The sequence below is a fragment of the Heterodontus francisci genome, chromosome 1, assembly GCF_036365525.1.
Source record: "Heterodontus francisci isolate sHetFra1 chromosome 1, sHetFra1.hap1, whole genome shotgun sequence".
Classification (NCBI taxonomy): domain Eukaryota; kingdom Metazoa; phylum Chordata; class Chondrichthyes; order Heterodontiformes; family Heterodontidae; genus Heterodontus; species Heterodontus francisci.
The window spans coordinates 267,412,572-267,435,767 of NC_090371.1; the positions used below are offsets into that span (position 1 = coordinate 267,412,572).

General features: G+C 43.0%; 1 protein-coding gene across 4 annotated transcripts in view; it reads left to right on the plus strand.

The window, feature by feature from the left end:
- The window catches only part of LOC137376222 (limbin-like), a 211,705-nt gene that overhangs the window by 91,909 nt on the left and 96,600 nt on the right, over positions 1-23,196 (plus strand). For all 4 annotated transcript variants that reach the window (XM_068044349.1, XM_068044367.1, XM_068044359.1 and 1 more), the window contains one exon: positions 6,696-6,855. In XM_068044349.1, coding sequence (XP_067900450.1) covers positions 6,696-6,855 — 160 coding nt within the window. The remainder of the gene's footprint in view (positions 1-6,695; positions 6,856-23,196) is intronic.

The window sequence follows — 23,196 nt, forward strand, 5'->3', positions numbered from 1 at the left end:
CTCTCTTGATTGAAAGTTCTGTTGAAGATGATGGGTTATTTCTAGCCCTCACTGCTGTATAATGTAGATGTTGGATTTTTTCAGCAGGGCATGTGTTTTCTGCCTTGCTGGATATGCAAGCTGTTAGATGTTGCTCCATCCTGGGTGTCTCTCTCTCTCCTCTCACTCCCTCCCTCCCACTCTCACTCCCTCCCTCCATGGCTGTCCATTTTTAAGGAAAAGCTGTTATCTCTTGCCTCCTGTTCGGAGTTGCTCTGGTTTCTTCCCCATGGTGATCGCACCATGGCCCAGGCCATGGCTACTTCACACCTCCTTTGTTTCTGAATTTTTGAATGTTTTAGGATAGGTGTAGGATGGGTTCCATTAACAAATTTTAGCTTCGAAGATTCATCTTTTGTCTTTGTCAGATCGTTTGAATATACAAAAGGCCAATCCCCTTTTTCTTTGGCCACTTTTTAAAATAAAGGTTCATTTTTTGAAGACCAAGTCCATTTTTCAAAACTCTTCAAAATTATTCCATGTTTGTTCTATCATCTCACTTCTTGTGTGCGTGACAGATATGAAATGTACAATGTTCAGCTACTCTTGTGTTATCCTGCTTTGTATTAGTTGAACTTCATTTAATTCCTGATGTGTTTGGTTTGCCTCAAAGGGAATACTCACAGTCACTTGTGTAACAATTGCTTAAAGTCTACCAAAGTATATAAAGGAACAATACTGCTGACAGTGCATTGTGTAAATATACCCCATGCTATGGTGGAGAGCCACACAGGCCCACATGGTTCCAGAATGAGTTTTTAGTAGTCGGGACACCAATCCAGTTTGCGTCACAAGTGATAAGTCAGAAAGTCAGCCAGGCGTCCAGCTTTTGTTCGTTGGCCAATCACCCTCTGTGAAGTTGGTATGAATGGACACCAGGTTCGGATGAGTTTATAGTTGGGAGTGATTCTTCTCCCACCCCAAGTGATATAGCCTGACAGGTACTCACACAAGAAACTGTGGTACTATATGCAGCATGAAACAGGAGAGTAAGGGAAAAACTTGAAAGAACAAAACTGATTTGCCGAGTGATTCAAAAAGTTTATTTTAAGCTGTAATAGAAATAGAACTACTTACATTCATATAGTGCCATAACATAGAAAAACATACCAAGGCACTTCACAGGACTGTAATCAGACAAAATTTGACAGAGGGCCACATAAGGAGATATTCGTTGACCAATTGCTTTCTCAGAAAGGTAGATTTAAACAAGCATCTTAAAGGAGGAAAAGTAAAGAGGCAGAGAGGTTTAGTGAGCGTTGGAGTTTAGAGCCAGGACAGCTGAAGGCAAGGTTGCCAATGGTTGGGGGGCAAAGGAAATCATGGATGTACAAGAGGCCAGAATTGGAGGAATGCAGAGCTGTCAGGGTTGTAGGGCTGGAGGAGGTTACAGAGATAGGGAAGGGCAAGAAGTTTGGTTTGGAGTAGCTGATCCATACAGACCATACAAGCTCCATTACCTGGTTTGTGCTTATTCAGTTGATCTCAGCCAGGATTACAGTAGCTTCATGCCCTTAAGGCAAGGAGGGGAAAATTAGCACAGTTTTCCAATCCTAATTTACAAAAACGATTTTGACTCAGAAATTAGAAGCAAGTTCCAAAATTTGTGAATGAGACAAAATTGGAGGCTGTAGTTAGTACAGTGAAGTACTGCGACAAAATACAGGACGATATTAATAAACTTGCAGATTATTTGTGTAATTGGCAAATGAACTTAAATATAATGAAGTGAAAGGTAATACACTTTGGTAGGAAGAATAAGGAAGCCACATACTCCTTGGAAAATAATTGTTTGAATGGGGTAGAGTAACAGAGGGACCTGGGGTACAGACACTCCGATCATGAAAAGTAGCGAAGCAATTTAGTAAGGGCATAACAAAAGCAAGCAAAGCACTGGAGTTAATTTCTAGAGGGATAGAATTGAAAAGCAGAAAGGTTTTTTTAAACTTGTATAGAACCCTGGGTGGGAATTTTATGTCCCCCCTCCGCCCTGGGAGCGGACTGGAGGTGGTGGGGGGATGCTGGTGTGTAAAATCCAGTGGGAGGCGGGGGGTGTCGTTCCCATCGCTTACTCACCTCTGCTGCCATTTTACAAGCAGCGGGGAGGTTGACAATGGCCTGCCTGCCCATCCCAGGCCAATTGAGGTCCTTAAGTGGCCAATTAATTGCCACTTAAGGGCCTCCTCCCGCCGCTGCAGTTCGTTTTTTCAGCAGCGGAAAGGAACCTCGTCACCTGGGGAGGCCGCCCAGTAAAGCCAGGCGGCCTCCTTGTGAGCAGGAGGCAGGGGAGCTCTACCAGCAGTTCCTGGAGGTGGAACTTCCTGTCTCAGAGGAACAGATGTCCCACCCGGGGCAAACTGCGAGGCCCATCACAGGTGGGCTCGCCCCCAACTTTTCAGCCGAAGGTCGGGGCCTCCATCCTCACGTAACATTCCATCACTCCTTACTCTCAGCAGTGCCACTGGGAGCGGTAGTCACTGCAGGGACTGCTGCTAGTTCGAAGCAGCATCATGGATCACCAAACTGAAGAGTTACAAAAATTGGAACAATTTTTAAAAGACTGGGACATGTACTGTCAACAAAATAGAGGACAAGACGCATGACCTTCAGCACCTTTTGTACTCAAACCCACATCCGTGTCTATTAAGACGGAAAACCCATTAGGCCCTGTCTGCATAGAAATGTGGCAGATAATCACACCTTGATGTGAGCTATACTCAAACAATGAGACAAGATCTTTCTCAGACTTTTCATCTCTGAATAACCTCCATTACAATGGAGTGTGAACCACACTCATCATCTCAGAATGGGGCCATCATCAGCCAAGCTGGGACTGAAAACTGAAGTCACATGGGCAAAGCCAACCCTTGTAAAATTCATCTTAAAAGGTAATCATTTTGAGGAACAAAGGAGGAGTCTCTTCAGGATAGGACTAGAGACAGCATTATCAGTCTGGTCTGTCCTCAGCCACACAGTACAACAAAAACGCTTTTTTTGAATTCTAGCAAGGCTGAGAGAGAGATTGGTTCCAGCCCTGGTTGAACCCTGCTGAGACAAGTTGGAAGCTATCTATAGCAGAGACAAGAAAGTGCCTTTATTAAAATTACTCTTCCACCGATGATAATTCACCTAAGACATCAGCACTGTCTTCATCCCAAAGTGAATCACCAGGAGACTGCGACAGCCCGATTACTGCCAAACAACCAGTAAACAGGCCTGCAGCTTTAAAATTCACCTCCTGAGGGAATCCTACAAGTTATTCCTGAAACAACAGACTTTCACAACCTGGACCCTGAACACCACTTGCTCTGTACTTTTCTATCTCTCGTATCTTGAGAGTGCATGTGAGTGTGAATGTGCGCGTGAGTGGTGTTGCGACCATTTTCAGGGAATGAGTATTGTTTAATAAATATTTAATATGCTGTTTTGAACCTTCAAGAAAACCTGTCACTGTTTTTTGGCAAATAAAACACAAGGGGTTAAAACACTAGTAATGAAAAGCTCTTGCTGTGGTCAGTTGGGAGGTGAATAGTGGAAACCAGCTATGCCATCACCTACCTGGCCATAACAATAAGATGGTCACTAATAAATCCAATAAGGAATTCAAGAGAAGCATCTTTACCCAGAGTGGTTAGATTGTGAATCTCGCTACCACGGGAAGTAATTGAGGCAAATAGCATAGATGGATTTAAGGGGAAGCTAATTAAGCACATGAAGGAGAAAGAAATAGAAGGATATGTTGATGGGTTTAGATGAAGGAGGTGGTTCGAAGCTGATACGGAGCATAAACACCAGGATGGACCTGTTGGGCTGAATGGCCTGAATTGTGCTGTAAATACTTTGTAACTTTTGTAATTGCAACCCTGCTGGACAGGTACATGTGTGGACATTGGGTAAGAACAAGATCTGACTTGGTGGTGATACCCAATGGAGGAATCGCCTGTTGACATTTATCGTCACTCTCAAGACGCACACATGACTAAAAGCCAGCACCCATGAATCTGTAGCCCAGTAAGCGGGTCAATATCTTTACGAGAACAGGGAACAAACTAAAGTTAGTGAAAGAGTTAGAAAAGGAAACTATAAAGAATGCCAAATATATAATTTGTTTAAAAAAAATTAGTGCATTTTATTTTTGGTAATTGTTGCTACTTGACAAAAATAGTAAGTTATTCTTTCACTGCATTAAAATATGGCTTGAATTCTCTATTCATCTGTTATAACTGTTACGACCAGGTGAGAAGGAGGTCTGGGGTTCCCTTCAGCCTTCACGTGGTCTTACTGTAACAGGGTTTTATTTTAAACACGCCGTGTTTTTAGCTCACCCCTGGTGAATCCTTGTTCACAGCTTTCCAATTAGAAGGTAAAGAAACCAGCATACACAAGCTTTCTTAGATTTAAAGAAGAAAGATTGAAATTTATTAAACTTAAACTCTACTTTGGATAACGCCTACAGATACACGACACGCCCACGCTGACATGCATATACGATACACACATGCAGATAGGGACAGAAAGAGCAGAAGAAAAATAAAGGCGAAAAGTTTAAGGCATTCTCTGAAGAGGGTTTTTTGTTAATGTGCTTTGAGCTTGCTGTAGAGCCCTTGATTGTAGGTAGACCTTGCTTTTTGTTGGGGCCCAGTATTATTCTTAAACCTTGTTCACTGTAGGAGACTTTTCTGTCTTGGGGTTCATGTGTCTTCAGTGGGTTTTGGAGTTCCGTGAGAAAGAGATGGGAGTAGACAGACAGACAGGAGGTCTTCTTCAGTCCAGGAGCATTCTGCTTTCTGCAGGCTCTCAGTTCAAACTGTACAATTCAGAAACCCCCCAGCTTGCCAAGCAGGTTAGTCATGTGACTAACTGGTCTGACCATGTCTTGGCTCTGTGTATTGTATTGTCTTAGCAGGGAATGGAATGTGCTTCCCTGCCTTCAATGTCTGTTAGCATGTAAATGTTTTTTTCCAGCCAAGGTCTGGCAGTCCCTGTAACAGGCCTTCTCTTCTTCCCAGCAACAATTTGAAATTTTGGACTGGATTTTACCTTAAGCGGATGGGAATTCACCACCGGCCTAGCCTGGGGATCCGTCCCGTATTTTAATGGTCCCCAGGCTGCAATTGTCCCGAGACGGGACTTCAACCCGTTTGAGGGAGTAAGTCCTGCCTCAGTAATCTGCCGGCCAATCAGTGGGCCGGCAGCTCTTAGTCCCAGCAGCGTCACCGGGAGTGGTGGCCACTGCTGGGACTGCAGCCCAGCCGACGACAGGGATACAGAAACAAAGGTAAGTCGGGCTTGCCTCACCAGGGAGATCGGTCCTTTCCCGGTGAGGCTGGAGTGGTCGTTTGCGGGAAGGGGGGTGGTCTTGGGACCCGGGGTTTGGTTGGGAGGTGGGGGCAGCCCTTAATTGGGCACCTTGTGCCCAACTGCCATGGCCACCCCGCCCCCCGCCCCCGGGCACAGAAAGGCTGGCAGCTTTTGCTGGGCGGCCTTTCACGTCCCTAGCACGCCCGCTTGCCATGGGTAAAATACCTGTGGAGGTGGACGAGGGCCATTAAGTGGCCACTGTAAAGTTGACCGGAGGCGGGCGCAGGCGGGTAAGCCTCCTGGAGCCTCCTGCTCAATTTTACGCCGCCCCCACGCCACCATCCAACTAGATGGGGCGGCATAAAATTCAGCCTTAATGTCCATGTGGCAAAATTAAAATGCCTTATTCTTGGCAGGTGGGGGCCTGCATAACATAATACATTATAGGAGTTTTGACTAATCTAAGACAGAAAGAGAAGAGGAGTAATAGAAGTAGCAACATGCAGGCATCAGAGAGAGTTGACTGATCAACTACTAGAAGATATAATCACTGCCCTCTTCTGAAACATCTGACTTCAGTGAATTTTAAAAATTTATTTTGGAGGTGGGGGGAGGGGTGCTGTAAGAGAAGGATAAATTGTGCTCGGCAAAATGAAAGTACCTGCCTTCAGAGTATGGTACTATTCCACTTTTTTTATTTAGAGTCAACATTAAACATCCTCACTTCAGGTACAGATTGGCCAGTATAACATTGCTCCAGTAATATTCATCAACAAAACCAAAAAATGCAGTCTCTAATGGGCCAACTTGACATTTCTGTTTCCTAGCTGGTGAGCTGTCTAGTGAGACTGACACATAAGTATAATTAGTGCTTAATTAGTGCCACTTCTACGTGTATTTGGGGATGTGAGAAACTTTTGAAACAGTTCAAGCTCATTTCATTTAAAGCTTTTATAGCTGGCTTTAATTTCATCAACTGTCTTGTTTTAAAATCCAAATCCCAAAGGAGAAAAGTCGGACCTGTCCTCAACAGATTGATAATTGTTTGGAATAAGAAAGTTTTGCAAATGTCCACTATATATCAAAATTCAATACAAACTCATGAAGCAGTGTTTCGGAAAATAGTTCTATACATAGTTTGTTCTGAATGTAAACCTGTTATGAGAAGTAAAACAGCGCAGAAGCCCAACAGAAGAATACAATAAAAATGTAGGTACATGTATATAGAGGCATATTTTATATGTATTTTATCAGAGTTTTTTGTATTTGTAAATGCTGCAGGCAATGGTAAGTTTATGTGTTCTCACTTTAAATACTTCTGAAATATTTCTTGAGATGTATTTTTTTTATTTCAGTGCTGGTTACCTCACAGAAGGTCAGGTGGAGTCACTGTTGGAGAAGATACAGCAAGAAATACTTGTTGTGAAGCTGAGGTTAGATGAGGTCATAGATCAAGAGAAGAAACTAATGCATTGCAAATTGATCAGTGAGAGAAGAGAACACATTGTCAGAAAAGTAAGTGAAATGCAATTTTATCTCTTCCAGTTTCTATGCATATTTAAGTCAAACAGAATGTGAATGAGCTTGTATAGGAAAGGGAATTCGGAGGACGCTAATTGAATGTGAAGGAACGTAGTGTACGGACACTTAATGAATAAAGCTATCATCCTTACAAACTGCACATTGATTGTCTTGAGAAAAACATAGAAAACATTTATTTTCCCTCAGCCTCTTGACTATAGTTCTGAATGTTTTGAACAACACTATAGAAGAGAGGTCAGTGCATCTGTACTTTGGCACATGACTCTTGTTGATATAACATTTTCACCAATAATTTCCACATGGGGTTCTCCCAATCTTCCGACCATAGCTTTGGAGAAAGTGTGTTATGCCATTCTTCTGGGGTTCAGCCAAAGTAATGGCTGGAGATTGAGGGAACACCCCACCCTGCCAGCTGTAAGCAAATGTTGCCTTTTTGGAATTTAGGTAGGAGTTGCAGTTAAAGCAGATTGAGATTACAAGTCGGCAGCATTTCCTTTTTTTTAAATATACATTCAAAATACTCCAGCAGAGAGATACAAGTTAATACTTGGGGAAGGAAAAACTAAGCTGGAGCATTATGAGAAGTAGCTGTGGCAGATGCTAACTGCTACTTCAAGCTGAAATGGAACTGTGTTAAACTCCCATTGCTGAAGGATAGCATCTGCTGAGGTGTTAAGAAACTCATCAGAGGAAGAGGAATTTGAAGCATTTGTCACAGTATTTTATGCCAGAGCCCATGACCTCAGTGGATACGCCCGTGCTAGTTTTTATGGAAAAGCAAAGTAACAGATTGATCAGTGCAGTCTGGAAATCATTTGGGAATGTTGAATGCTGAATTGGTTCTTTGCAGTTGCATTTTTTTTTCTTATTAACTCCACTTTGCGTCTACACTAGTGGATCATTTTGTTGATTGATTAGTTAACAGAATTGAAAGTTTCGATATATTAAATGATCACAAACAATTCCCCTGATGGTCAGTGGGTAAATGCCTTGCAACATGCTACTGTATTATCAATATCAGCCAACATCCCCACGTTCTGCTAAATTAATCACTCTAACCCAAAGCAATAGTAAGTGATGTGACAATTTGCCCTGAAATCCCTCTGGTAAGGAAGAGAAAAATCAGACAGATTTGCCACTCCTGATTATTGTGAGGACACTGAGTTTGGTATTCCGACAGATATACAAAGGAATAAGATATATTCTTAACCCCTCTCGCTTAACTCCTCAATGACGAACCATCTGGAGTCTTTACCGCCCATTATTAGGTCTAGGAGTGAATGATACCTGAGTCTCTGACTGAACCATCTTACATTACCCATTTTGGATTAAATTTGAGTGTATCTTACTCGCCCTCAGTGGAGATACCTGCAAGCGAACTAATTGATGAATTAACAAAGTCAAACAAACAACCAGTTATGCACTAACAACTATTTATTGACTATAACAGCACAATACTAATTTAAATATTGAATGAGATTAACCTAGCATTTGATAGTCGGTTTGTTAAATAGGTTAAAGTTTCAGTACAGGTGTTTAGTAATGTTTTCATAGTTTATAGAACCTTGCTGTTATGGGCAGCATGGTTGAGTCAATCTCCTTCCATCTATGGGACTCAGGAGTTAGCTTCTGAGTTGGGTTGAAGGGCTCATTTGGCAGCAAGGTTATCTGTTCCACTTGGATCCTGCATTTGCACAAACTGTGATATCTGCTAACTGGCTTAGCTGTCGCGTTCACTGATCTCAGACACTTGTACGGTTAAGCAACACACTTATTTCTGCCTATCGGTATTGCTGTCGGTATTGTCGTGCAATTTGACTTGTATGGATTTTGCCTCACTGTCCTGAAGACACTTTCTTCATTTCTGTATCTGCCAGCTAATGGTTAATTACAGAACATGATAATGGAAGAGAAGTCATGATAATGGAAATCTTGTTCTATTTGCAAAGAGAATCTAAGAACGGTAGAGAAGCTACTCTCCTACTGACTAGTGGGCTGAAAAATGTCATGTTTTTATAATTTACTTTCAGAGAGCAACTACTTATATTCAATTGGCCAGTCGAAGTGACACATGTTAGAACTTTTCACCCCTTTTGCTGTCAATTATTTCTAACAGGCAGCAGGTTTTCTGAGAGTTCTCATTAGCGAAGCATGGATTTCTTGACACTGTTGTTACGATCAGGTGAGGAGGGGTCGAAGGGCTTCCCTCTTTTTCTTCTCCTTGTTTGACCACACCAGGTTTATTTCTTTTTGAAGTGCATATACTAGCCAATTCAGTGAGTTTTTAACTGTTTACACCAAATAATCATAAAAAGAACCGATAGGACACATTTTCTCGAGTTTAACAAAGAAAGAGATTACCTTTTTTGTACTTAAGCCGATCTAAGTAAAAATAATAAAACACGCTCCAACTTACACGCAGATACACGCGCACACACGCAACTAGATTACAGAGTGGGGAAGGATAGATTGGTCGAATTAGAGTCTAGAGAAATAGAAGGCGTATACAGTCTGTGGAGATTGGTAACTCGGCTGAATTCGGTGGTCATGCGACTTTCCTTTGGTGGTCCTGAGGCTTCCGGTTTGAAGATGTGGACTCTGATTTGGTGGTTCTCTGGGAGGCAGCAATGCAGCTGATATTCAAGGGAGTCTCTGTTCTTTCTGGAAAGTTCTCAACTCTCAATAGCTCCCCTGTGAGGCTTAAGTCATTAAGCATAGTGAGCATCGGTCAGTGAACAGACTAACACAATCAAACACAGATCAGTTAAACTACAGTCTGAACACTACAATCTGCTACAGGGAATATGCTCACGGTCAGAAGGCAGAAGTCAAAGCTTTCAAGGTTTGAGTGGTTTGTCTCCTCCTGTTTAATATTCAGGTTTCCCGCCAGTGGATTAAAAAAATCATCATTCAAAAGAGCACGTTTTTTGACACTGTGGCTGCAAAATTAGGCTCCATCGCTCCCATGGTTTTTGTGCAACAGGTGCCATTTTGGTACCAAAAGGGCATCCTTACCACATGTACCCACTTCCAGTGCAGTCAGTGCTGGACGCCATCTTGGTGAGGACATTAGCATGGGTGTTATGAGAAAGTGGCAGAGTAGACAGATCATGACATCAGTCAATGTGTTACACTGATTTGATGCCATTTTCAACCGTGCTGCTCAAGCTAACGCCCTCCGTTAAACGTGCACAGCTGAACAGGCATTCAAAAGCACCAAGGATTCACCCCCACCCCACCCCATGCTATTTAAAGGGATCATCAACCACTCTCAGGTTAGTTGCTGATTATTCTCTACTGGATCTGTTTGAATTTGTGGAAGTGCTTGGTGGTTTGAAGATTTGGATAAAATTGGTGCAGTTGACCAGGAGTAGAAGAAGGCCTTGGTTGTGACTGTAAGGGTTCTGGTCAGTGCACTTTCTCTCAGTCATGGGTGCAGTAGTTGCAATCCTCCTGCAGCATGAGAGATGGAGTAGAGGCAACAAAGAAGTGGACATGCTGCTCACAGAGAGATGAGACAGTGGGGAAAAGGGCTATTAGGATGCCTTATCCACCTCGGGTTTTCTAGGAGCATTTCTCTTACACACGCTGCTCCTGGTTTAGATGGAGGTATTGTCTATGTTTTACCAAGAAAGTGCTTGCAAGACTCTGGCACCTGCAACCAGATGTGCATCCTCAGAGCAGGGCAAGCATGACACTGCCAGTGGCTGTGAACGTGACCATGGGCCTGAATTTTTACACGTTGGGATCCTCCAAGACAGGAGCAGGCGACATGTGTAACATCTCCCAGTTTGTTATCCGCTGCTGCATCAGAATGTTGACTGATGCTCTTTGTGCCAGGAGAGGGAGCTCATTGTGTTCTGTCTGACCAGACCATTCTCTGACAGTTTATTCTGCACCATTCCACAGTTACTTCAATATTTCAGTCACCATATCAAACCAGAGGGCGATTGCTGGGTGACGAAGGCTATCTGCTTTGCACCTAGCTCGTGATTCTGCTTCGTAACCCAACCACACATGGCGAACATGCATGCAGTGACAGCCATGGTGCCATGTAAACATCATGAAGCAAATGACTGGAGTACTGAAGCAATGGTTCCGCACATTGGGCTGCTCTGGAGGAGTTCCCCTGTGCTCGTATGTATCCCAATTTTTAATGGTCTGCTGTAATCTCTGCCATCATGAGGGCACAGACCTTGTCACTAGGGATATGGCAAGTTGCTCAGGAGGTGAAGGAAGGGAGGAGGCAACTGACATTTTGGCCAGGCTCTCTCTCATTGCCTCATTCGACTAGAGTTCCACTGAACACAACCCCAATTTCCCATTCAACAAGAGTCACACATCTAATCATCACTCTGTTGCAGACCATCACTGTGTCCTCTTGGCTGCACTGCTGAAATAAAAGCCACCACAAAACAACCATTCCAAACTAACCTATCTAACAAAACATCCAATATTTCTTACAAAAGCCAACTAATCACCCTTGCACAGCCCCTTGGTTCCTGTCTTGCGGGTGCATTTACCTGGCCTAGAGCTACCCCTGTTGCTGCAGCATGGATGGTGGAAGGCGACTGACTTTCAGTGGGGGAGGCTGCAGTTGGGTTTGCAAGATGCCTTCAAGCAGCTCTGGGCTTAGGAAGCCCAGCTTCGATTGCACCATCTGGGCATTGACTGCAGCAATCTGGGCTGGCTGACAGGCAACAGGAGTGGCAGTGGTGGGAGCAGGAATGCTGTCTTCATCGGACAGGATAGTAGATTCTTGCTCCGTGGAGCCACTGACACCTTGTCGAGGAAGAGCCTCAGCCACCCTAGCAATCTGCTGGAGCACAGATTGTTGGACTGCTCTGAAACCGTGAAAGCCCCTCTGAGCACTGCTATCTGCAGTCATGATGGCAGCAGTCTGACCCTGCATGGCATGAAGCTGGGCTTGCATGGCAACAAGTTGAGATTTCATGGTCTGCAGCACTCAGACATTGGGTGGCTTCTGCTTGTGCTGCAGTAGAAGCTGAGAAATCGGCCATCAGGCGCAGCATCATGGTCAGATCTAGTGGAGTTGGCCATCACTTCCATGCTGAAAAGGATGAGCTTCAAGCTGTGCCAGATTGGAGCTGGACTACTCCAAGCTGCTCAGCAGTGACAGCAGACTTTCTGGCAGACCTGTCAATGCGTCAAGCATTTCCGTGTGCATATCTATTGGCTTTTTTCTGTATGCTGTCCCATTGGAGTCGTTTCCTGAGTCTTCTGCAGCAGAACTTGTGTGCAACCTGACTTGCCAGGGAGCTGTCACCCACTCTTTTCCCGCTGCCCTGGCAGCAGCGCACTTGTGCCCGATGACTCATCATTTGCAAATCTCGCCTCTATGCTACCCTCTAATGTTCACGCAGTCCGACATCTGCGCTGTTGGCTGCAAGTGTGAGATTGAGTGACAGTGTTTCATCTTCGTCACTCTTTTGTTCCTTGTTTTTTGTGAGAAAGGACCTTGGCTCGGACGATTATGAAGTAGAATCAGTATGGCTGGAGATTAGGAATAGCAAAAGTCAGAAAACACTGAAGGGAGTAGTTTATAAGCCCCCTGACAGTAGTTATACTGATGGACAGAGCATTAAACCATTGTAACAAAGGCAACGTAATAATTGTGGGGGACTTTAATCTTCAGATAGACTGGGACAATGAAATTGGAAAGGGTGGTCTAGAAGATGAGTTTGTGGAATATTTTTATGATCGTTTCCTGGAGCAATACATTGTGGAACCATCTAGGGATAAAGCTATTTTAGATCTATATTGTGCAATGAGGCAGGGTTAATTAGTGATCTCATAGTAAAAGATATGCTGGGAAATAGTGATCATAATACAATTGAATTCCATGGTAAGTTTGAAAGCGACATATTCCAATCACAAATAAGAATCTTAAAGCCAATTACATAGGTATGAGGAGAGAGCTGGCTGAGGTTGATTGGCTAAGTAGTCTAAAAGGTATGGCAGTAAATAAACAGTGGGAAACATTTAAAGAAACAATTCAAAATGTTTAACAAAAATACATTCCATCGAAAAATAAAAGCTGAGCAAGGAAGATCCATCTGTGGCCTACTCAGGAAGTTAAGCATAATAATAGATTAGAGGCTTATAATATTCCAAATAGCCAGATCGAGCAGCAAACTTGAGAATTGGGAACAGTTTAGAATTCAGCAAAGGAGGACAAAGGGATTGATTAAGAAGGGGAAAATAGAGTATGAGAGTAAGCTTGCAGAGAACATAAAAACTGACTGTAAAAGCTTTTATAGATTAGTGAAGACAAATGTGGGTCCCTTACAGTCAGAAACGGGGGAATTTATAATGGGGAACAAAGAAGTGGCAGACCAATTAAATACATACTTTGGTTCTGTCTTCACAAAGGAGGACACGAATTACCTCACAGAAATGTTGGGGAACATAGGATCTAGTGAGAAGGAGGACCGTATGAAATCAGTATTAGTAGGAAAATGGTGTTGGGGAAATTGATGGGATTGAAGGCCGATAAATCCCCAGGGCCTGATAATATATATCCCAGAGTACTTAAGGAAGTGGCCCTAGAAATAGTAGATGCATTGCTGGTCATTTTTCAAAATTCTATAGACTCTGGAAGAGTTCCAATGATTGGAAGGTAGCTAATGTAACCCCACTATTTAAAAAAAGAGGTAGAGAGAAAACAGGGAATTATAGACCAGTTAGCCTGACATCAGTAGTGGGGAAAATGCTAGATTCCATTATAAAAGATGTAATAGAGCACTTGGAAAACAATGAGAGGATCGGACAAAGTCAACATGGATTTATGAAAGTGAAATCATGCTTGACAAATCTACTGGAATTTTTTGAGGATGTAACTAGTAGAATAGATAAGGGAGAACCAGTGGATGTGGTCTATTTGGATTTTCAGAAGTTGATAAGGTCCCACATAAGCGATTAGCATGCAAAATTAAAGCAGTGGAATTGGGGGTAAGGTACTGACCTGGATAGAGAACTGGTTGGCAAACAGGAAACAAAGAGTAGGAATAAATGGGTCTTTTTTCGAGTGGCAGGCAGTGACTAGTGGGGTAGTGCAGGGATCAGTGCTAGGACCCCAGCTATTCACAACAAAGCTGGGTGGGAGGATGCAGAGAAGCTCCAGTGTGATTTGGACAGGTTGAGTGAGTGGGCAAATACATGGCAGATGCAGTATAATGTCGATAAATGTGAGGTTATCCACTTTGGTGGCAAAAACAGAACAGCAGATTATTATCTGAACGGTGATAGATTGGGAAAGGGGGAGGTGCAGCGAGACCTGGGTGTCCTTGTGCACCAGTTGTTGAAAGTAAGCATGCAGGTGCAACAGGCAGTTAAGAAGGCAAATGGTATGTTGGCCTTCATAGCGAGAGGATTTGAGTACAGGAGGAAGGATGTCTTGCTGCAATTATACCAGGCCTTGGTGAGACCACATCGGAGTACTGTGTGCAGTTTTGGTCTCCTTATCTGAGGAAAGATGTTCTTGCTATGGAGGGAGTACAGCGAAGGTTCACCATACTGATTTCTGGGATGGCAGGACTGATGTATGAAGAGAGATTGGGTCGATTAGGCTTGTATTCGCTAGAGTTTAGAAGAATGAGAGGGGACCTACAAAATTCTAACAGGACTGGACAGACTAGATGCAGGAAGGATGTTCCCGATGACGGGGGAGTCCAGGACTAGGGGTCACAGTTTAAGGATAAGGGGTAAGCCGTTTAGGACTGAGATGAGGAGGGACTTCTTTGCCCAGAGAGTGGTGAACCTGTGGAATTCTCTACCACAGAAAGCAGTTGAAGCCAAATCATTAAATATATTCAAGAAAGAGTTAGATATAGTTCTCAGGGCTAAAGGGATCCAGGGAGAAAGCGGGAACAGGGTACTGAGTTTGGATGATCAGCCATGATTGTATTGAATTGTATCTGGCATTAAATTCAGATTTGCTGTGTAAAGAATCTGAAGGAGAATAACATGAGTTAATATTAATTGATTGTATCGAGCAGGCTCGAAGGGCCGAATGGCCTACTCCTATTTTTCTATGTTTCTGTTTCAAGTAGCATGTCTGAGGTTTGGGATTGTTTTAGAAACCAGCAAAAGGCCACCAAAAAGTTGATAAAAAGGGAAAAAAATAGAATGCAAGAGTAAACCAGCTACGATTATAAGAGCTTTTACAAATATCTAAAATAGAAGCAGAGACAGGAGAAATTATTACGGGGAAGGAGGAAATGGCAGAGACATTGAACAAATATTTTGTGCCTATCTTCACAGTAGAAGACACAAGTTGCATATCAAATATAGAGGGTAACCTCAGGGCTAAAAAGAGTGAGAAATTTAAGGTAATTAATATCAGTGGATATAAAAGTACTGGTGAAACTTGAGGGACTAAAATCTGACAAATCTCAAGGACCTGATGGACTACATCCTCGGGTTCTAAAAGAGATAACTGCAGAGATATTGGAAGTTAGCAAATGTGACACCGCTATTCAAGAAAGGAGGGAGAGAGAAAACAGGGAACTACAGGCCTTTTAGCCTGACGTCAGTTGTTGGGAAAGTGCTGGAACCTATTATGAAGGAAGTCTTAACAATACACTTAGAAAATCATGGTATGATCAGGCAAAGTCACCATGGTTTTACAAAAGCAAAATCGTGTTTGACAAATTTATTAGAGTTTTTTGAGCATTTAACTAGCAGGGTAGATAAAGGAGTTCCTGTAGATGTTGTATACCTGGATTTCCAAAAGGTATTTTATAAAGTGCCACACAAAAGATTAATAGTCAAGATAAGGGCTCATGGAGTTGGGGGTAATATCTTAGCATGGATAGAGGATTGGTTAATGGACATGAAGCAAAAAGTAGGCATAAACAGGGCATTTTCATGTTTGCAGAGTGTGACTAGTGAGTGTCGCAAGGATCAGTGCTGGGGCCTCAGCTATTTACAATCTATATTAGTGACTCAGATGAAGACATAGAGAGTAATGTATCTAAGTTTGCTGATGATACAAAGTTAGGTGGAATTGCAAGCTGTGAGGAGGACACAAAGAGGCTGCAAAGAGATATAGACAGGTTAAGTGAGTGGTCAACAAGGTGGCAGATTGAGTATAATACGGAGAAGTGTGAGGTTATTCACTTCGGTCGTAAAAATAGAAAAACAGAATATTTTTAAAAGGCGTGAAACTTGTAAATGTTGATCAGAGAGACTTGGGTGTACTGGTACAAGGAACACAGAAAGTTAGTATGCAGGTAGAGCAAGCAATTAGGAAGACAAATGGCATGTTAGCCTTTATTGCAAGAGGATTGGAGGACAAGGATAAAGAAGTCTTGCTACGATTGTACAGGGCTTTGGTGAGACCACATCTGGAATACTGTGTGCAGTTTTTGTCTCCATATCTAAGGAAGGATATACTTGCATTGGAGGCAGTGCAGCGAAGGTTCACTAGGTTGGTCCCTGGGATGAAAGGGTTGTCCTTTGATGAGAGGCTGAGTAAATTGGGCCTATATTCTCTGGAGTTTAGAAGAAAGGAAGGTGATCTCATTGAAACTTACAAGACTCTGAAGGGGCTTGACAGGGTAGACACTGTGAGGTTGTTTCCACTGGCTCAGGAATCCAAAGATGGGGCACAGTCTCAGGATAAGGGGACGTTCATTTAGGGCTGTGATGAAGAGAAATTTCTTCACTTTGAGGGTTGTGCATCTTTGGAATTCTCTACCCCAGATGCTCCATCATTGAATATATTTAAGGCTGAAATAGACAGATATTTAGTCTTTCAGGGAATCAAGGGATATGGGGAATGGGCAGGAAAGTGGAGTTGAGGCAGAAGATCAGTCATGATCATTTTGAATGATGCAGCAGGCAGGGCGGACCATATGGTCTACTCCTCCTATTTCTTATGTTCTTTTGAAAGTAAGCCACCCACACCACTGCCTGACTGGGCAGCAGTTCTTGGGTTTTCTAATAGAATAAAGGCAGCAGGGTAGGGTTGGGGTGAGGAAGTTGGGGAAGCAAAAGTTGCATGCTTACACCACCTGCAGCTTGTATATCAGAAGAGATTGTGGGATGAGTGGAAATAGGATGTGAAAAGGTAGATTAGGTAGGAACATCCCATCATCCTCAATGGTTTCAGCCCCGCCACTGGCCACGGCCTCAATGCTGGCCGCACCAATGATTGCCAGCACTGTCTTTTCAGTTGAGGTGAGGGCATGCAGCTGTGCCTGTTCCCCTGCTGGTTAGGGGCTGCTGCCTCTAATTATGGGCCACCTTATCCTGCAAGAGAGAGGGAAGCGTGTCAGTGAATGTAATGCAACGTGTTTTGGTGCTGTGCCTGCCACAGTTGAATAGTTAGCAGTGTGTACAAGCTGTGAGGGTGAGGTGAAGTTATGAATGTTTGGTATGAGTCGTGCTTGCTAGAGATTGTTGGTAGCTGAGTAATGGGGATGTAGTGAATGAAGCAGTGTATGTGGCTATTGGTTCAATCGGAAGCAAATGCATGTGAAGATGGATTCACTGACCTTGACTACTCGGGAAGTCATTGAACCTCTTACAGCACTGCATCCAGGTCCTTGGAGTGAAACTGTTGGCAATGACTGCAACCCCTACCTGCTCCTACTGCCTTTGTATTGTGTGCCTGAAGGGCCTCCTGATGGAAGAGGAGCTCTGTCCTCCTGTCCACCTCCTCCCCCAAGGCCTCCAGTGTTGCATTAGTGAACCTGTGACACTCTCCCTGGCCCGTTGCACCATTTTTCAGTGTTCTTCCTGTTCGTATACTCGTCTTTAACCTGCTCCAACCAGAATTCAAGAGATGCGGGCTGGCTTTCGAGTAGGGCAGGCTCTCTTTCAGTGGTGCTAATCTCGCATGAGCTTGGGGCCCCCTGCTGAGGTGTGCAGCTACGCAGCAGCATGCTTAGTACTGGGCTGCACTCCACTGCCATTTAAATTAGCAGGCTGCTCGTATTCGTGTGCTGCATGCATTGGGTTGCATGCGGGTTAATCGCACATTGCCTCGTGCAGCTTTTCCCCCTCTGTGCCGCAGTTTTACAACTATCCCTCACCTACCAATTTTCTACTCATCAAGCTGTCTCCACAATTATGAGGAAATGTACCATCTTTATGCTTCACAAAGTGCCGTTTGTGGGTCCGTGCTTCACTTTCACACAGGTTCCGAAACAGGATGCGATAGGCATGACATGCTTATGTCACCCTGGCTGAAACCTTATAAATGGTTTTCAAAGGACGGTCTTATTCATCTACACAAGACTTTATGGCTTTTAGCTGAGCACATTTTAGGACTTGATTAACTGAGAACCTTATGGCAGTTTGAAGCTTTATGGTTTGATTAGTTTTACTTGCCAGCATTCAATAACTAACTCATTGTATGGACACTTAAAAACTAAAATTCCATTTGAAATGAACCACATTTCAGGCAATTTACAGGGCATTTCCCCAATGAATCTTGAAGGCAGCCTGCAGGCAATTTATTGAACATATATCCTGTGTTACTTTACAGTAATTCCTACTGAAAAGTACATTTTTGTAAATTAAGCAAGTGGTGGGTCCCGATAAAACTTGCTATCCAGGCATGTTTACGTAGGACATCAATACTTGACATCATTGCAATGTTACTCAATGTGGACTGGCATCAGGAGAGGGTGGTGAGTAAATCAGTGGTGGGGAAGGGAGGGCAGAATTCCAAACAGAACAGCTTGGTTAAAATTGTACAGAATCAAATCTTACTATCTCAAGGAATACAAGCTCATTATGATCACATCTTCCATGCAATGCATATCACTTAGTCTTTAACTGAATATCAGATTATTTAGTATGTCAGTCATAACAGTGTTAAGAGTGTTCAGAGGATAAGAAAGACCAGACCAGATGGGCATGTGGCACTGCACTAGATTCAGCTCATTGACAAATCAATTGACTGTGTGTTTAATTTTGCATTCACTTTTTTTAAAAAAAAAAGCAATTTAAATTTATTAAGCTACACTAATCAATCTGTTCCTGTACTCAGGAACACCTCGGAGGAATATTTTATTATTTTATTTTTATTTAGAGATACAGCACTGAAACAGGCCCTTTGGCCCACTGAGTCCGTGCTGACCAAGAACCACCCATTTATACTAACCCTACAGTAATCCCATATTCCCTACCATCTACCTATACTCGGGGCAAGTTACAATGGCCAATTTACCTATCACCTGCAAGTCTTTGGCTGTGGGAGGAAACCGGAGCACCTGGCGAAAACCCACACGGTCACAGGGAGAACTTGCAAACTCCACACAGGCAGTACCCAGAATTGAACCCGGGTCTCTGGAACTGTGAGGCTGCGGTGCTAACCACTGCGCCGCCCTAATATTTTAGCTGATGCTGCAAAGACAGCCAATATAAGTCAGTGAGGGTTAGGTGAAGAAGGATGGAAGGAGGCTCATGTTGGCCCTTCAGCTGCACATGAACCAGTTGGGACAAATGGCTTGTTTCTGTGTTGTAAGCATTATGGACTGAATGTTAACTTCAAAAATAAGTGGATTGCAGTTATGTCTGAGGTTAAAATGCAATAAAAATCTGGAACAGGAACTGAATCTGCCCAGGCGGGTTGAGGGCCATGTGACCAATCAGCTCACAAGAAGTGGGTTAGTCATTTAAATATTATAATGAGGTTGCCTACCTTCATTTTAACAGTCATTCTGTTTATAACCACATGTGGTCTGGTTTCCTGAGACTTTGGGAAACTTGGCAGCTTAGCGAAGGCAAAAGGGTCTGAATCCATGGGGTTAAGTGCCTTTACAGCACTGCTTGTGGAGGAGGAGGACCAAGAGCATTTCCTCCAGGCCCAACAAACTACCCAGTAAAATCAAATTCACCAACTCTGCAATTTGTCTGCTCCCCTCCCGGCTACTATTAGAACCACCACCCCTCCTAATGACCATCTGACAATGTTGGAGATTAAAAAGGTGAACTGGTAGAAGCAGGTTGTTGTGTGGCTATGAAGAATTTATAGAAAATTTAAGACTTGACTTGCCACCAAGGTAAGTGTCCTACCTTATTCCGATTGATTTTAAATAGGATCTAGCCTAGGATCAGTCCAATGCTTCCAATAGCTACTGACTCCATTCCTCTCCTTGGCAACTGTCTGAGGCTGAACCAGACAATTTGTAACCTTGGTGTCATTTTTGACTCAGATTAGTATCTGACCACATATCTACGCCATCACTAAGGCCACCAATTTCCACCTCCATAACATTGCCCAACTTTGGCCCTGCCTCAACTCATCTGCTGCTGAAACCCTAATCCATGGCTTTGTTACCTCTAGACTTGACTATTCTAATGTTCTATTCTACTACTGGCTGACCTCAAACATTCTTCCCTCCATAAACCTGAGGGCTGACAAAACTCTGTTGCCTGTGTCCTTACACCCACCAAGAAACAATAATCAGGGAAAAAATCAACAGGGATTTGGAGAGGTTTCAGTTAATTAAGGATAGCCAGCATGGATTTGTAAAAGACAGATCATTCTTGGCTAATCTAATTGAATCTTTTGATGAAGTAACAGAAAAGGTTGATGAATGGAACGTAGTGGATGTTGTCTATATGGATTTTAAGAAAGCGTTTGATAAAGTACCACATAAAAGGCTGGTTAACAAAATTGGAATAGGAGGGTCCGTGTCCAGTTGGATGAAAAATTGGCTTAGGACAGAAAACAGTGAACTGTAGTAAATGTTTGTTTTTCAACTAGGACCACTGCTTTTTATAAATGACTTGAATCTTGGAATACAGAGTAGAATTTCAAAATTTGTTGATGGTACTAAAGTTGGAGGAATGGCAAACAGTGAGGATGATACGAACTGCCTGCAACAGGATATAGATAAGCTAACAGAATGAGCAAACAAGTGGAACATGGAACTTAATACAGACAAGCATTTTGGCAGAAGGGATAGGGTGAGGCAAAATAGACTTAATTGCACATTTCTAAAGAATGTGCAGGAACAGATGGACCTGGGGGTGCATGTGCATTGATCTTTGAAGATGGCAGAACATATTGAGAGAGTGGTTAAAAAACAAATGGGATCTTGGGCTTCATAAGTAGAGGCATATAGTACAAAAGCTATGTTATGATGAACCATTATAAAGCTCTGGTCAGGCCCCTACTAGAGTATTGTGTCCAATTCTAGTCACTACACTTTAGGAAGCACGTGAGGGTCCTTGAGAGGGTGCAGAGGAGATTTACCAGAATGGTTCTGGGGATTGGTGATTTTAGTTACAAGGTTAAGTTGGAAAAGCTAGGGTTATTCTCCTTGGAGCAAAGGAGATTGAGGGGAGATTTAATAGAAGTGTACAAGATTACAACAGGTTTAGATAAGTTAGACAAGGAAAAACTGTTCCCATTAACTGATGGTACAAGGTCTAGGGGGCACAGATTTAAGGTTTCGGGCAAGAGATGCAGGGGGATGTGAGGAAGAATGCTTCTACACAGCAGGTGGTAAGGACCTGGAACTCACTGCCCACAAGGGGGCTGGAAGTGGAGACAATCAATGATTTCAAAAGAAAATTGGATGGACACTTGAAGGAAATAAACTTGCAGGGCTACGGGGATAGAGCAGGGGAGTGGGACTGACTGGTTTTCTCAGCAGAGAGTTGGCATGGACGCGATAAGTTGAATGGCCTCTTTCTTTGCCCTAAATGACACTATGACTCTAAGTCCCCATTCACCCATCATCCCTGTACTTGCTGACCTACATTGGCTCCCAGTTAAACAATGCCTCAATTTTAAAATTTTCAGCCCTGTTTTCAAATCTCTCATGGCCATGCCTCTCCCTACCTCTAATCTCTTCCAGCCCCACAATCCTCCAAGATATCTGCGCTCATCTACTTCTGGCCTCTTGAGCATCCCAAATTTTAGTTGTTCCACTATTGGTGGCCATGCCTTCAGCTGCCTGGGCCCTAAGCTTTGGAATTCTCTCCCTAAAACTCTCCTCCTGTCTACCGCTTACTCTTTTAAAACTTTCATCTTTGAGCAAGCTTTTTGCCCATCTGCCCTAATAATGCTTTGTGTGGCTGTGTGTCAGATGTTGCTTTATAGTTCTCCTGTGAGGCATCTTGGGATATTTTATTATTTTTAAAGGTACTATATAAATACAAATTATTATAGTTTACATACCTGTCCAGTGCTGGGAGCACAAAAGTTAGACTGCTCCCTCCGCACTGTTCTCTGGTTACGGAATATTCTACAGGATAACTGACCCTTCAGTAGTCATCTTGAAAAATACCTATCTGGATTCAGATAGAAATGGGCTAAGGAGCAATAAGAGCTTTGCTGTCTGCACATAATTGTCAACATTTATAGAACTTTTAGAACAGAACTAAATCTGTACATTTGTCATTAACTTCCTATAGAATCTAACAATATCTGAGTGTTTTTTTAAAAATTCCTTGGTTTGGTTTATTTTTTCTTTTCAAAATGTACATTTGGCTGAACAATCGGAAAAGTCACACTCAGTTCCTGGTCTGTGCTCACTTAGCGATCTTAACTGAGGAAGTGGTAAACGCACTAGAATTGACCTCCGAACCACTGGGTTAAGCAGGAAAAAATTGGTAGAATTCTTGATTCTGATCATTATCCACTGGGGAAAGAACCCACTACATTAAAGGCATAGCACAAGAATATAGCGCAGAAGGAGGTCATTCAGCCCATCAGGTCTATGCTGGCTCTTTTGAAGAACAAGTTCGTCCCACTGCCCCACTCTATCCCCCATATCCCTGCATTTTTGCTCCTTCAACTATTTATCCGATTCCCTTTTGAAGGCTCCTATTGAATCTATATCCAGCACCCCATCAGGAAGAGCATTCCAAATCCTAACCACTCATTGTGTTTAAAAAAAAAAGTTCTTCCTAATGTCACCTCTAGTTCTTTTGCCAATCACCTTAAATCTTTGCCTTCTGGTTATTGACTCTTCAGCCACTGGAAACAGTTTGTCTTTATTTGCTGTGTTTAAACCTTTCATGATTTTAAACACCACTATCATATTTCATTTTAGCCTTTTCTGTTCTAAGGAGAACTGAAATCTGAAGTTTTGATTGCAAGATGAAAATTCTTGCAGTTTGTACTTGTTTCATTGGCCCCGATATTGACAGGGGTGGGTTTTTTCGAGTGGGAGGCTCGGGGAGGAGTTTCAGTTGGGCCCCATATGCTGTGAATTTCAATGGAATTGACTACACAGCCTGAAACTTCTGTTTTTCCACAGGATGCTGCTTGGAAGTCAGCCTGAGTGGGAAGGTTGGCTCCCAGTCAGACGGAATGATCTGGAG